This window comes from Microplitis demolitor, chromosome 6 (assembly GCF_026212275.2).
Source record: "Microplitis demolitor isolate Queensland-Clemson2020A chromosome 6, iyMicDemo2.1a, whole genome shotgun sequence".
Taxonomy (NCBI): Eukaryota; Metazoa; Arthropoda; class Insecta; order Hymenoptera; family Braconidae; genus Microplitis; species Microplitis demolitor.
Window position 1 is genome coordinate 22875902 of NC_068550.1, and position 16389 is coordinate 22892290.

At 28.8% G+C, this 16389-nt stretch overlaps 3 protein-coding genes across 5 annotated transcripts; 2 read left to right on the plus strand and 1 right to left on the minus strand.

Moving 5' to 3' along the window:
- The first annotated feature begins 160 nt into the window (after positions 1 to 160).
- Positions 161 to 1343, plus strand: LOC103575107 (ER membrane protein complex subunit 7). The gene is made up of 3 exons (XM_014443820.2): positions 161 to 504; positions 633 to 891; positions 991 to 1343. The coding sequence occupies exons 1-3, from the start codon at positions 296 to 298 to the stop codon at positions 1192 to 1194; spliced, it is 672 nt and encodes a 223-aa protein (XP_014299306.1). The 5' UTR covers positions 161 to 295; the 3' UTR covers positions 1195 to 1343.
- A 1898-nt stretch (positions 1344 to 3241) lies between these two features.
- On the plus strand, positions 3242 to 8338 carry LOC103575105 (DNA-binding protein D-ETS-6). The gene is made up of 4 exons (XM_008554740.2): positions 3242 to 3622; positions 3701 to 3946; positions 7566 to 7866; positions 8114 to 8338. The coding sequence occupies exons 1-4, from the start codon at positions 3349 to 3351 to the stop codon at positions 8334 to 8336; spliced, it is 1044 nt and encodes a 347-aa protein (XP_008552962.2). The 5' UTR covers positions 3242 to 3348; the 3' UTR covers positions 8337 to 8338.
- Positions 8242 to 13493, minus strand: LOC103575106 (dosage compensation regulator). Of its 3 annotated transcripts, none has more exons than XM_053739884.1 (5): positions 13149 to 13493; positions 12547 to 13078; positions 12028 to 12074; positions 8508 to 11534; positions 8242 to 8331 (listed from the first exon to the last, which is right to left on the minus strand). In XM_053739884.1, the coding sequence occupies exons 1-5, from the start codon at positions 13225 to 13227 to the stop codon at positions 8315 to 8317; spliced, it is 3702 nt and encodes a 1233-aa protein (XP_053595859.1). In that variant the 5' UTR covers positions 13228 to 13493; the 3' UTR covers positions 8242 to 8314. The 3 variants fall into 3 exon arrangements, with proteins under 3 accessions (XP_053595859.1, XP_053595858.1, XP_053595860.1); XM_053739883.1 differs by lacking the exon at positions 8242 to 8331 and having other exon boundaries at positions 8385 to 11534; positions 13149 to 13239; positions 13318 to 13493; XM_053739885.1 differs by lacking the exons at positions 8242 to 8331; positions 12547 to 13078; positions 13149 to 13493 and adding an exon at positions 12222 to 12503 and having other exon boundaries at positions 8385 to 11534.
- Positions 13494 to 16389: the final 2896 nt, after the last annotated feature.

The window sequence follows — 16389 nt, forward strand, 5'->3', positions numbered from 1 at the left end:
TTAATCAATACATTTTTTTTTAATTGGCAATTCAATATTTTTCTACTAATTAATTTTAATTATGAATTCAAATTTTCCCGGGTATATTGCAAGCGCCCCAGTGCGCCGGGCGGAGAATCCGAACAGACCATAAATTTCGAGTTTCTATACAACTAAAATAAAAAAAGTATGGAGTATGTCAGTACGTGTCATGTTATTAGTTATTGAGTAATTAAAGTTTATTAAAAAAAATAATTAATAAATATAATTAGTTGAAAAAAATTTAATTTAAAATTTATAAAAACAATAAAGAAAAATGTATTTATTTAATAAATTAAATATTTATCTATCATTATCTATTTTATTGATGAACATAAATAATATATTAGCTGATAGTGACGAAGATTTATCAAATGATTTATACGTAATTGAAGGAAAAGTATTTCCATGGGAAAATGCTAGCCCTGGATGGCAAATAATGACACATGTAATGGCTAATGGTGGTGAATATTACGGTTTTTTAAGGTTAGTTATTAATTTATATTTATTTACTTGATAATTACTAATGGTTATGATAATAATAATAATAATAATAATAGTAATAATAATAATAATAATAATAATAATAATAATAATAATAATAATAATAATAGAGAGGACGGAACATTTACGATATCAAATGTCCCATCGGGTTCATACATCGTCGAGGTTGTCAATCCAAACTACGCATATGAGCCTGTAAGAGTTGAAATAAATTCAAAGGGTAAATTCAGAGCGAGAAAAGTTAATTTTATCCAGACCTCACAAGTTATACAGGTGCCTTATCCATTGAAAATGCGACCGATAACCCCATTCAGGTACTTTCAAATCCGCGAGCAATGGAGAGTAGCTGATTTTTTGTTCAGTCCGATGGTAATTAATTTAATAAAATTGTATATTTTATTTTAAATTAGTAGCTTTGTGATTTGTTTAATCATTTATCTTTTTTAATTTTAATTTTTTTCTTTATAGGTCTTGATGATGATTCTGCCGCTGTTATTAATCATGCTGATTCCAAAAGTAATGAACGACCCAGAGACTAGGAAAGAATTGGATCAATTTAACAGCTTAACCAGCTACAATATGCCAGAAATGTCTGAAGTTATTACGTCTTTTTTGGCTGGGGGTGATAAACAGAAAACTAAAGCTATAAAAGCAACCAAGAAGCGACAATAAATTAATTATCTAGTATCTATTAAATTAGTTTAATTGAATATTGTAATTACTAAGATATTTATTGAAAATAGATTTTTTTGCATTTGCACTATTTTGAAGAAATTCATCACTGATTGTTGTAGTGAATTGATAAATATGCCGGTATACGATTTTTATCTTTTTTATCATTTTTTTTTTTTTTAATTTTATTATTTGAATGTCGATAAGCAATAACTTGTCAAATCCACGAAAAATCGATTTTTGTATCAAATTATTCCTTAGTATTGACAAAATTTTTTCGTGTACTTCGAGTTAAATAATTTGAGTTTAAATTATGGATTTCATGAAATGTTTTTAAAAATTAAATTGGCCATTTCATAATTCGTAATAAAAGATTTAAGTTGATTTTTAGTGGATTTGCTTATTTTACATCCTCATACTATTAGATTTTAGACCATTGATTTATAGTTATATTAATTCTACAAGCCATGAATAATATTAATATTGATTTCCAAAATATATAAATCTCGATATACCTAAATTTTTAAAATTTCTTACGTTCCGATGGTTTTTATTCCTAGTAGCATTGTCTTTTGAACAAGTTACTTGACTAAAATTTTTCTTTTCAACAAGTCTCTTATAGAGGATTAGAAAAAAGATTTAGATAAAATATAATCGGTAAAGATTTTTATTTTATTATATTTTTTTTTACAAAACTTAAAAAAATCTGTACATGTAGTCTGCAGAAAAATCCTTAAAATAAAAATGATAGATGAGGGAATCTCGGCTCATACTTTACCAAAAATAAAAATATAAACTTATGTAAGACTAAAGATAAATATTTATATGAAACTTGCCTGATAGAGCTACTAGAACAGAAAAATAAGCCTAATCAGTCTCTTTAAATTTTTTAGTCGAAATACATATACACATATATGTATGCCTTTTTTATTCTATCACATTTTATTCATTCTTTTCATACAATTACTTTATTTTAAAAATATACTATTTTTATGTAAATAATGAATTATAAATACTATAAACCTGGAGTCTTTAAATGACTGTTCGAGTGTCATTACATTAAATTAATTATTGTTAAATATTATATTTTAAGTTGAATTGCTTATTAAATTATTTACTCAATTATTAAATAATAATTTACTTTTTGATCTCTAAATATTAAATAATCTTTAAATCAACTATAAGAATGTTGCAAATTCAGTTTGAAATTTCTGATTGACTGGAGTCAATCGAATTTAATCGGAGTTTTTAATCACCGTTGAACAAAATTTTTATTAATCTCTTAATAATGTAGAAGAATATAAAATTTATTTAATTTTAATTTCATTTCATTGTTTATAAACATCCGGTTGATTCACAAATATATATGTATGTATATTTATACATATTAATATTTTGAAGGATACAAAAAAAAATTTTGTGTATGAATCAGCGTTAGACGATGCACCTCATATTATTCCCGTATTTCTTTGAAGGCCTTGCGGTCTCTGGACCTCTTTTCTTTTTTTTCTTATTTCTTAGAATTGAATCCAAGAGTCTGATCGGGTCTCATCATTCCGACTTTCTTATTCTATATATGTATGTTATACACAAAAATATCAATATATATGTATATATATACAACTATATTTTAAGTATTTTTAATTCCATTGACTATTTTCTCTCATCTTATTTTACGCTTTGGATTTAAAAGAAATAAAATTTTACTATATATCCCCCACTTAAATTTTCATTCATTCTAAAAAAATCACGTGGTAAAAAGACCGGGGAATGAATATATTATATATATTTTTTATTATATAAGTCAAGGGTTCACCGATTTTCTAACATTTCAAGTTTTTCTATCAACTTGCAATTTTGACGCTGATTTTTTTTTTTTTTTTTTTACTGATCATAGTTCAGTCAATAGATTAATAACTTTTAATTAATAATTAATTTTTTTTCTAATTCAAAAAATTAATTCAATTTTTTAGTAAATTTCTTTTAAAATTTCGCAGTTTTTTTTATCTTGAAACATTAATTATTTTCAAAATTAAATCTACACAAAATTAATAAAAAAAAATTACTGAGAAGTGTCGAGTCATACGTGATTTATTTTTATTTTCTCTTATTACTTATCGTCATGTACTAAAAAACTTTTAAAAACGTTTAAAGATGAATCATCTCGTGCATAATCGAGATCTGGAAGAAAAATTTAACGGCGGTAGTTTCAGTTCGTCCATTCAAGGAGAATGTCAATCTAGTGTTCATTCTTTCAATTATTTAAATTTTAATAATAATAATAATAATAATAATAATAATAATAATAATAATAATAATAATAATGATCTAGTGAAGTGTGAGTTAAATTATTTAAATAAAAATGTTGATGCTGAAATGGAAATTTTTAATAAAAAAAATAATAATGAGCCGGTTTTAGTCCCGACAAGTGAGTTAATTTAGAAATGAAATAAATGAAAATTCTAATTAAAAATAAATTATATTTAATAATTTGCTGTGTATTTAGATCCGTCTGAATGGAATTCGGAGCACGTTAAAGAATGGTTGGCATGGTGTACTCGGGAGTTTTCAATAACTCCAGCTCCAGAATGTAATAAATTACCTGATAATGGCAAGGAACTTATAAATGTCAGTATTGACAAGTGGAAAAAAATATCTGGAGGTAAAATTTTGGCGAGGCATCTTGGGTATTTGAGATTGCAGGCTACTGGTGTTTATACTGCTGATCTTATTCAGGAACAAAAAATAAATGGTAATAATTATTTTTAATGTTTTTGCGACTAATTTAAAAAGTGATTTCTGATAAAATATTTTTAACAGTAATTGAAATTTATCGTTTCTATAAGGGAATTATATAATTTTCACTAATATAATATTTATTTTGAAGAAAAAAAAAAAAAACAAATATTTAAAATATATGTTTATCTGTACTCATTCAACTGAAAATTGTCTGCTTCATAAGATTGTAATATTAATTATCAATAATAATTCAATTTAAAAAAATTTTTTAAATTTTTATATTCAAAATAGATTGATGTAGATACTCATTCTACTGGAAATTACATTATAAACTCATCCATTCATTTATTTCTTCTTGACTACTAAAACAAAATTCAATTACAAAAAATAATAATAATAATATTCATTACTTTTATTGTTTATTTAACCATTAAGATAATAGATAAATTGAAAAGTGCGAAAGCTATTATTGTCTCTAAAAAAAGTCGCCCGAGGGAATAAAGGTCCGGTCACTTTTTTTCCACTCAACATATATATATATATAACACTATAACTATTTCTAGTATCTCTTAATAGTAAATCTAAGATATTACCACTCGTGCTATTTATTTTATCAATTTATTTAATCGAGCAAACCTTTGCATTTTTTAAAAGAATTTTTCTTTTCTTTTATGAAATTAAATAAATGATAAAAATTATTCTGACCCGCATTAATAGGTTAATCAAAGTAAAATATTTTGTATTTTATAAATAATATTACACTTGATCTATATATTAAAATATATAATATAATATAGAGAAGGAGCGTTTATTAAAAGGAATCAGTGTGTTATCACATTGAGACTTCATGAATAAACCATCGAGTATTTAGAGCTAAAGTAGGAGAGTAGGGTGACTTAAAGTCCTTATACATCCTTTAAGACTCTCATGGTTCTTTATCTATCTATATATATTATATATAACATTGGAGATAGACAAAGAGATGGATGACACGAGTCATCTCTACGATCACTGTTCTTACGGTGAATTTCTGAGGGTGCAAAGCTCACCACGGGGTGCATCTATATTGTTTTCTTGATGAGCTTTTATATATTTAAGATCTTTAACCTTATTTCGTATATTTTTGAATATAATAATTATAATACATTTTATAAAATGATTTATAGTATCGTTGAGGCAACGGTTGGATTTTTTTTTTAAAAACAAGTTTTTTAATTTATATAACTTGAGAATTATTTATTTAGTAAAAGATTTTAATTTTTTTACCAAAAACTTTTATCCGACTTTCGAGTACACAGAAAAGAATAATTAGCATTATGAATTGAAGACAAAAATTTTCTTAGAATTTTAAATAATTTCTTATTTATCGATAAAAAAAATTTTTATTTACATTTTATTATAATGTAAAACATTTTTTGGTAGAAATGAAAATTTTCTTTAAGTGAGTATAATAATTTCTTTCGCCGTAAGAAATTCTTTTTTTCTATGTACAGTTTCGATAAAAATATGAAATTTTTAAAAATTAATTATTGAGATAGAAATATTCGATAAGAGTTAATTTAAAAAATTAAGATTTTCAAACTTAAATTTTTCAAGATATTAAAAACATTTATATTTTTACAATTATTGAAGCAAAAAATTCAAATTTAGGCTTAAAAGTATTTTTAGACTTTTGCGGACAATTAAACAAAAGATTTATCAAAATATTTTTAAAAATTTAATTTATCAAATTGAGCATTCGATTTAAAAAAAAAAAATTCTGTATATCGCGAGTATTATTTTTTGATTAAAGAAAAAGAATAATAATAAAAATGAAGTGGGCTAAAAAAATATATTATAGTTTTATAAGAGTTTTCATAGTATGAAGGAGTGAGAAAATCCAACAGTTACGATGACTAAAGTTGAAAGTTAAAAGGAGGGGGTGTAAGATAAGGGATGAAATTACTCGGGTAAAGGTCGCTTCCTCAGATACACTTTGTCCATCGGACATGCTTAACCACATACTCCTTTTTAATTATTTTAATCATTTTATCAAAAGTAAAAATAGTGTTGTGAATTATTTATTTTATAATAAAGACTTTATTAATAATATTTAATTCAAATAAATATATATTTATATATAATGAGCAATAAAGTGCGTAAAAAATTATAAATAAATACTGTAATGTGGAGGAGGATACAGCATCCTATTAATTTGCAAGAGTCAACAATTCATCCAGCTATTTTTTATAATGGTAATTTTTTCTTTTATTTCTTATTTTCTGCGCGATTTATTTAAATCACACATAATCACTTTTATAATTAAATATTATATTAATTTATTCAATTAAAAAAATTTTATGTAAATTTTGAAATTTATAATTTCGCGTTTTTGGTTACGAAAATAAATATATCAATGACAAGTGTGTACTATACATTTAATTTATTTAGCTGAGTTTTAATTTAAATTGCATCTTGAATAGAAAAAAAAAAAATATTTAATTTATGTAATTATTTCTAAACTGTAAAAAGAGCCGGGTTAAAAATTGATTTATTCTAACTTCGCCCTTGGACTTACCCCGATGATTTTTTATAATGTATGGAATGTGAAATAGTATTTTTTTTTTTTTAATTTTAAGATAACAATTTCAAAAGTCGCGCATAAATCGCAATGATTAAAAAAAATTTTATAGGTAAAAAATTGAAAGAGTTATAAACTTTCGGTAATATTTAATAAATTTTTTAAAATATATTTTTTATTAAAAATTTAATTATTTTAAATATTTCTTGAACGCAGGTTAAATTCATAAATAATAATAAAAAAAAAAAAAAATGTAAATTATTTTTGTTCAATTTTCAAATCTGGAATTTTATTAATATTAAATTTTTAATAATAATAAATTAAAATATTTTAATTTAACAAAAAAACAATAATCAATTGCGGCTTACTCAGAAAAATAAAGTTGTCTATTTCCTGTTAAAAAACATTTTAAAATCTAAATATAATAATAATTCTTATTATTATTGAAAACAAATATATCAGGAAACTTTTAAGCTATCAAACAAACACCGAAAGTCTTTGTCGCTCAACTAATTTATTGTCACCGATAAATTGCCGCCGCACAAGAAGTAACAACATTATCAGGCGGATCTTTTATTTTCATTCAACACTTAAAATACCCCCCAGTGTCCTTAAAATCGTGAGTCTGTCTACAATTTTATGATACTCAATTTTAAATAAACCCATATTATATATATTTTTTAATAAAAAAAAAAAAAATTGTCAAATACGCGATGACTCTCTGCTGTCTAATCTAAATATTCATAATATATATATATATATGTATATATACTTTTTTGTATTTTCTACCAATCTGATGAATTAATTATTAAACTGGGTGGTCTTATATCACCTGCATTGGCTACATATTTTTTTAATACTTTACCGCCATCATGTTCATGTAAATAAATTTTAAAAAAAATTTAAGATTGTCTTTTTAAAAGACCGCTAGATTTTACTTTAAACTTTCCCGCCAAAAGAAACCGCGGAAATTATTTTTAATTTAAAAAAAAAAAATATTTACTTTTTAGAAGGGTATATTAGAGTTTTTATATGTATATATGTAAATATCTAAACGTGTTTATAAATACAGAAAGGCTCAGCCTCCTACAGAGATCGTGCTCGTTGATTGGCTCTGGAAATATAACGTTATCAGCGGGCGTATCTTCTTCAGTGGCCTCAGCTATCGCTGGCGGGGGTAATGTTGGTGGACAAGTACAACTGTGGCAGTTTCTCCTTGAACTACTGGCAGATTCATCTAACGCGAGTTGCATCACTTGGGAAGGATCTAATGGAGAATTTAAACTAACGGACCCTGATGAAGTCGCCAGGAGATGGGGCGAACGCAAGAGTAAACCTAATATGAATTATGATAAATTATCACGAGCACTCAGGTAATTTTTTGTTTAATAATCAAGTTGGAACTAAAATTTTTTTTTCCAGTTAAATATATTGTTGTGGGTACTCTTTCGAAAGGAAATTTTACATTTATTAATAATATAATAACTTTTTTTATAAATGTATATATATATATATATATTGATGTGGGTACTCTTTAAAAATAAAATTTAATAATTTACAAGACTGAAATGTTGATTTTAGAATAAAAATATATATTAAAGATATTATTTTATTTATTAGATATTATTATGACAAAAATATAATGACCAAAGTCCATGGCAAAAGATACGCTTACAAATTTGACTTTAATGGATTAATGATGGCTTGTCAATCACAAACCAGCCTCGCATTAGAGTCATCATCGTCTCCAAGATCATGCCCAACGCATGTATACTCAGGATCACAATACTCCACTCAAGGGATAGCCCAACACTACTGGACCTATTCTCGATACTCACCTTAAATAATAAAGATAAATTTAAAAAATAAAATCTAAAAAAAAAAAATTAGATATTGATTAATTTTATTTTTCAAAAATTTAGTGTATGACAAATTTAATGTCTAATTATAAAATAAAATATAAATAATCCAGTATTTTATTTTAATAAATCTTAATATCGATTATTAAAGCCACCTCTAGGTCCACCAGAACCTCTATCTCCCCATCCGCGTCCTCTAAATCCTCCTCCTCTTCTACCACCAAACCCTCTGGGAGGTCCACCACGGAAATTGTTGTCCCGAGAAAATTTGGGGGGGCTTGGACCCGCGTATCCAGTCATATGTCCACGTGGTGGTCTTCGCGATTGAAAACCTCCACCTGTGATCGCGTCCATCTCATATCGACCAGCATTCATTCCGCACAATGTCTTTATAGTTGCCAATACTTTATCTTCAATAGGACTCAGTTCTAAAATAGTTTCCGGATCTTTAGCTGCACGTACAACTAAACTCTCCAATGCAGGTCTCAAAGCTACAATAGCAGCAGCGTGTTCTGGATTAATGTCCAAATTTATCCAATTATCAAGTCTTATTACATTGTCAATGTATTCAACTTTTCGGGATCCAAAGAGCAGTAAATGAATTGGTGATACCATAGTAAGTTGCTTGCAAGAGACAGCGCGCGTTCTAATTTTCTCACCAAAAACAAAGAATGGATATGGAAAAGATTGTTCAAAATTACTACAATTAACAGAAGTCTTGTGAATTAAAGCTGACTTTGATTCAGTCGTCAGTACTTTACGCTTCTCTTTATGGAAACAAACGTTCGGATAAAGACCCATGCATAGTAATGCGGTAATGGTATCAAGCCGTACGTCAGCTCCTGCTTGATAATTAAGCGGTGTCGGGCACAAAGTTTCTTCAGGAAAACCAGCAGACTGCAGTAAACCCTGTAACTGATTTTTAGCTTCCCAAGTTACACGCAAAGTAGGTAAACTCAGACCTTTTGCATCACAAAAAGATTGTTCTGCAAACTCACCACCACCTCGTGCTTCCTCCCAGCACTGGAATGCATTCAACATTGCAACGTGATCGCTGTATCTAGCGCCAGCAAATGATTTCTGTTGAGCTGAAAGTCTGCGCATATCTGGCCCTAGATTATAGACTTCTGGGAAGGTTGTACTATTAGCTGCCATAGTTGACAAAGCATCTCCAACTCTAAGCATGCATCCCATAATCATCATTTTGCCAAGTCGTGGCTCAATTGGTAAACGCGCAAGAATTTTACCTAGCGGAGTCAGCTCGTCATTTGAATCAAGACACTTCATTTCACGAAGCATTACTTCTGCTTCAATTACTGCGTCAATTGGTGGTGGTTCTATTGCTTTAGAGAGAAACTTACCAATAGAACCAAGTTTTAACAATTTAATACTGAGAGCAAGCTCGTGAAGTGGAGTTCGAAACATTTCAGGAGTCATGTGTTGCTCCATGCGATTGTAACGAGCTTTTGAACATAAATGAAAACAAAAACCTGGTCTTACTCGTCCAGCACGACCCATACGCTGTTCAAGATTGGTCTTGCTTGCCCATACGGTCGCATAATTGGTCATATTGTTGTGAGAGGTAAATAGTTTCATTTTAGCTTTACAAGAATCAATTACGTAAACAATGTCATTAATAGTGATCGAAGTTTCAGCAATATTGGTTGATAAAATGACTTTTGTCACATCAGGAGAGACTGGTTCGAAAACTTTTCGTTGATCTTCACGCGGTAATTGAGAATGAAGAGGAATTATTACGTAACGTGAACCCCCAAAGACTGGATGTTGCTGAAGATGTTTCATTAACGCAAATATTAAATTCCAACCTGGTAAAAATACTAAAACTGCTCCGGGTATTCCTTGATTGCGAATATACTCCAGTAATGCCTCGATTAATTCAAAACTTATTTCTTTCTCTGATAGTTGGGCCATTGCATTTTTAGTATGTTCAGAGTAATCACCGCTGACAAATTTATTCATATTTTCTTCTGGCTCTGCGTCTGGAAGATTATCATCTGGATCACGAGATTTACGCTTACGTGAGTCCATTGGAGGAACAAAATTAGTCAGATGAATGCAATCTTCTAGAAAATATTGCTGGACTGGATAAGCACGACCTGGTACTTCAATTACTGGACATTTGTTGAAATAATCGCTGAAGAGAGTTGTGTCTATGGTAGCGGACATTAGTATTACGCGGAGGTCAGGATATACGTGAACCATATCTCGAAGAAGGACCATTATAAAGTCGGAATTAACGTCCCTTTCGTGAATTTCGTCAACTATGACATGAGATACACCTCTGAGACCACCTTCTAACTTACGTAAAAGTACTCCAACAGTACAAAACAAAATACTACCATAAGGTCGAGGTAGTAAGGACTCAAATCTTACTGAGTAACCGACAGACTGCCCAAGACTTTCGCATCGCTCGGCAGCAACACGGTCGGCTACTGAAACCGCGGAAATTCTTCTTGGTTGGGTTACAACTATGCTGCAGTAAGCGCCCTGTTCGGAGGCTATGTAGTCATCGAGAATAAATTGACAAACTTGGGTTGTCTTACCACAGCCGGTGTTACCACGGATAATTATCACTGGATTGTCGTTAATAGCGGCCATTATTTGGCTTTTCATGGCAAATACTGGAAGGGTTGAACGCTCTTTTATGCTTTGCTGAAGTTGAGTGTCTTGTTGTAAACGCTCGCGTTGGTCTGTCATCATATCAACTGATAGTTTCTCTAATGGAGTCGTAGCAAGTGGACCCTCGTCGATGTTGCAGTTGATCCAAGGGTTCCAGTTAGGCTGTGGCGGAGACCAAGATACCACACCAGCAGGTTGTGGAACTGAGGAGATAAAGTCATTGAGCACGTGGTCAGTTACTAGAGAGATTCCGGTTTTCGTTTCTCCTTTTCCGTCGGGATCAGTTTTTTGATTATTAAAAAGAGGCTTCTGTATATCTACGGGTTTTATTTCTAGCCCGTTAAGAACTTGGTGAATTTGATCGACAAGCTCGGGCGATATCTTTACGGGATATGGCTTCATTTGTTCAGTTTCCCGAACTTTTTTCAATGTACCCGAGAAAGCTTCGATTACTCCAAGATGGTAAAGTTGACGGACTAAAGACAAAGCACAACTTTTTGATGCCGTTTGTTTGTTTGATGCTGTTTCTCTGCCAGTTATATCTGAAAATTTTAATAATTTCATTTAATAATTATTTATTTTAATTATAAAAAAAAAAATGCAGATTATTTTTATTCTATTTTTAAATATATTATTTTCTATTTATTTTATCGCTAAACTTTTATTCAAGAGTAAGTATTAAATTTTGTATTGAATAATTTCTCTAGATGTCCAAACAAAAATTATAACTACTTGAAATTAATAATTATTTTTTAAAAAATTATTTCGATTGTTTTTTTTTTTTTATTTTAATATATAAATATATTAGTTACAGTTGACTTTACAATAAAATTATATCAAATATTTTTTAGAATACATATAATTACTTTTTTAAAATTTTAATTATCAAAAAAATTTATCAATTATAGCTATTTATTATAAATGTCACCAATAAATTATATTAAAAACAAAAAAATAATTTGAGTTATAATTATAGTTTTGTAAAAATTAGACCTTCAATGTTCCTTACAAAATATTAATAAAAATAAAACTTACTTCTGCCCAATTGCTTGACATAAAATGTCATTTCAGCCATGAAACTCCTGCAAAAAAAAAAAAAAAAAAAAAAAAAACATTAGGGTCAATTTAAATTTTTGAAAGTAAGTTAAAAAAAGAGCAAAAGCAAATTCATGCATTAGCATAATAAAATACAAATAAAAAAATTTTAAATACATAAAATAAAAACTCACCCATGGGATGAATTACAATCCAAGACCACCTTGAAGTACACAATAATCATAATAGACATTATCCATCGTCATCATCATCATTATTATTATTATTATTATTAGTATAATGACAGTCATTATCAAAGCTAGTATTGTAATTTTTCAATAAAAGCTTTGAGTTATAAAAAGTAAACTTTCGCTTAATTCATGTATACCCAAATGTATTCATGAGTTAGCAGTTAAAATTGATTTATTTAATAGTTTATAGTGTACTCCAAAATAGTCTTGCTAATTGGAAAAATAAATAAATAACAAAATTCACGAGCAGCAATCTTTTAATTCATACCTAGTGTGATCAGGACCGACAGGTGTATACTTATAATCGGTATTTATTTTATTTGTTTGCATAAATTGATGTAATTTAGATTTAGCATTTTCGATGGTCCAGTTGCCATGGATACTTGCGTTAACATCAAGATCTTCAGCTTCTTCAACTCGTTTTTGATCAGCAATGCGGTCTAAATAAGTGTAATTTGACTGGCCACGATCATTGTAAGGCCGGTAAGCTTGTCCAATGTCATTGGGACCCATTCCGTCCTGAAAGACTGATCGTTGCGGATGGGAACCTTCAGGTCCACCAGGTGGTCCATCTGCTCCAGATCCAGGTACTGGACCTGATCCTAATCCTCCTCCAGAAACAGGTCCAAGATCACCTGGAACATCTTTTATAGCAACGTGACCAACTCGGACGAGATAATTTATGAAATCACGAGATGCATTGCCCTGAGCGTCTTTTTTGTTGGTTGAATTACCAACGGCAACGTAATCAAATCCATTGACTCGAAGTTCACAGAGAAAACGTTGACGATGCTTTGGTCCTAATTAAAATATATAATTGTTTGAAATTTTATAATTTATTGATAATTTTAAAATTAATTAAATACTAACCAGTTGGCCGGACATCAAATTGAGGTTCTTTAGCATTTTTTGTACACCATTGATGTAAAAATGATTTAATATCTCCCATTATTTTAACAAACTGAAAATCAGTTGGCAGAAATAAATGAAAAACGTTCTCTTGCAATCAATAAATTTAAATATTTTATTTTGAATTTACCAATCAAATATATATTATTTATTTATACTTTTATAGATGTTCAGAGATTAATAAAAATACTTATTATAATGCTTATAATTTATACTTTTTATGATTGATTTTAGATTTTTTACTTTAAGCCGTTTAAGGTTGGGTTGAGTTGGGTTCGTTTCAGTTACAATAATAGTAATCACCAATATCGGCTGCTAGCGAAATGGGCGTATTATGACTATAAAATGGTTGTGCGCGCGCAAGAATAAACGCCATTTTAAAATAGCGGTAATATTCAAATATTTTTAAAGGAAAATAAATTGTCCTGATAATCATACTCTAAATATGTATAATGGTTTAGCAAATTTTGCAGTGAAATATTTTCAGCTAACAGCACGACAAGTTTCTGGCAAACCTCAGCTAAATGGCGAATACTCAACTTTACTCAAAATTTCTTTACTTGAGCACACAGACGAAATTTATACTCAGTGACAACTATATTCAATGACAACTGCACTCCATTATATATAAATATTAAATAAAGGAAAATTAATATCTCAAACAGAAATAAAATGTTTTCATCAATTTTTTACTTTGATAAAGGTTTAAAAAATATTTAAAAAGAGCGTTTGTGTTAAGCTTTTTAGTTATTTATAATTAATTAGACATTTATAACTTCTCTTGCTGTATTGGTCTGAAATATAAATAAAAGAAAAATTTAATAAATAAAATTTTATTTATTAAATTAAAAATTTATTTAATATCAAGTAGGTAGTACTTAACACTAACATCGAAATTTAATAAAAAAATAAAAAATTACTTGCGCTGAAATATCACTCTCATATATGAAATAACAAATCAAACACTAAAGTCATTGATTGACGATATTTAGATTAAAATCATATATAAATGCAACCCAATGTAAAAATAAATAATATTCAAAGAAATTAATGTGACTACGAAATTATAAAATAATAGAATTATTTATTGCCGCTGCTTAATTAATGAAAATTATAAAAAAATACACAGAAAAAACAGTTAACTTGGTTCAAGAAAATTATTGTCTTCCGAATTTTCTGTCTTGATTCAATAAAAATGAAATACTTGATTCAAAAACTTTTTTTTGGTTCAAGACAGTAAATTCTCTTGCTCCAAAAAAAGTTATTTTTGAAGCGAAATTGAAAATTTCTTGGTTTAAGAAAAGAAATTCTTGGCTAAAGAAAATAAGTCATCTCTGGCCAAAAAATCAATTTTTTGATCGAAAAAAAGTTCGACCAAGAAACTTTTTCTTGCCCAAAAAAAAAAAAAATTTCTCACGTAATTTTTTGTATTTTTATTTCGCAAAAAATCTTTCAAGTAAACTTTAATATTAAATATTTAAGTCATGATGTATTATAGGATGTAATATAGTACAATTCAAAGAGGTACTTGTAGCTCGGTCAAATGACAAAGTGCTCAAATAAAATGGTACTGAAATTTGGAATTTAAACAATTCTAGAATATCTTTCGTACCAGGGACACACTACAAATGGTAAGCGCAGTCTAGTGGCGAGCACCGAACAACTCCCGCTGCTACTGCCTAGCACCGGTGATTTTCCCCCCTCTCCACATCGATCTTTTCTCTCAAGAAATTTTTTCTCTTGGCTTAAGCAACTTTTGTTGTCTTGGTCAGAGAATACAAAAATACTTGCGTGAAAAGAATAAGTACTTGTTCCGAAAAATTTTATTTTCTTTAACCAAAAAAATGCAATATTGCTACAAAAAAAATAATGTATCTTGCTCCAAAAAATATCTCTTACTTTAAGAAATATAAACTCTTGAAACAAGTGAAAATTTTTTGATTAAAGCGTAAAAATATGTTGACGTGAGAAAAAAAATTTTGATTCAAGATAAAAATTTGAAGATAATTGTTTACTTGGGGCAAGTAAATTTTTATTTTCCGAATCGATCAAAAAAAATTTCTCGAATCAAGAATATTTTCATTGATTCAAGTTAACTGTTTTTTCTGTGTATATGTGACAATACAGGAGGACTTTACTTACAACAATTAACATAATATATGTTTATATAATAATTTTGATAACATAATTATACTATACATATTTCATAACCTGAGAATAATTTATTTTTTGAGACGTATATTAGAATTGAATGGACATAAATTTTTTTCAGTATTGTTTATGGGTTTTGCTACTAGAGGGCATCATAATAAACAAAAACGTTTCTGTTGTGATGGGTTATTCCCAATAGCAGCAAAGTAACGGGCTACTCTCTATAAAAAATCATCTCCACCCAAACCTAATATGTGTCTCATTTCAGAAAAGAAATTATTCCCAGGACTTTTTACTAAAAAATGCAAAAAAAAATTGCTAAAAAAGTTGGAAAAAACTAATAAAAATTTTCCAAAATTTCCAAAATTTTTTTTTTGAATTTTTGAGTTTTGTGAGTGTGAAACGTGGGGGGTGAGTAATGGATCCCCCTCCGCCTCCCCGCGGCCCACCCTACGCCGAGTATTCTAAGCCTGGGCCCCCTCGATTTTCTCGGCCATATGAACTTTATTAAAATTATGGTTAAATTGAGCGGAAATTATCTTCCAAGATATTGACAAAGTTGTAATAAAAAGGTGTCGGAGGGGGTAGAGAAAAATGTTGTCTATCAAAAAAAAAAAATAAATTTGGGGGATGGGGGTAAATTTTTTTTTGGAAAAAAATGATCGATTTTCGAGCAAAATTTAAATAAAAATCCTAGTTGATTTTGTTATTTTTGATGTACTTTCAGAAAAAGTGGTCAGAAAAAAAAAGTTCAAAAAAAAAAGTTATGAAAAAGCCTGAAATTAGGCGGAATCGAGTAAGAATGGATAAAAACCGGGAACGGGAAAAACGTGGGAATTTGACCAAGTGTTCTGCGGGGCATGGGGCCGAAGGCCCCATGCGGGGGGCGGTCCCAGCCAGTTCATGGTCACGTTCCCTAGTAGTTTGCGTCCCCTAAGAAACATGGTCTACATGGAGAAATAAGTAGTTGGTCACGTTCCTGAGTAGACAGCGTCTCCAAGAAAACAGCGAATGTGACAAATAATGTAATTCCTCCATTACCCTTTTCCCT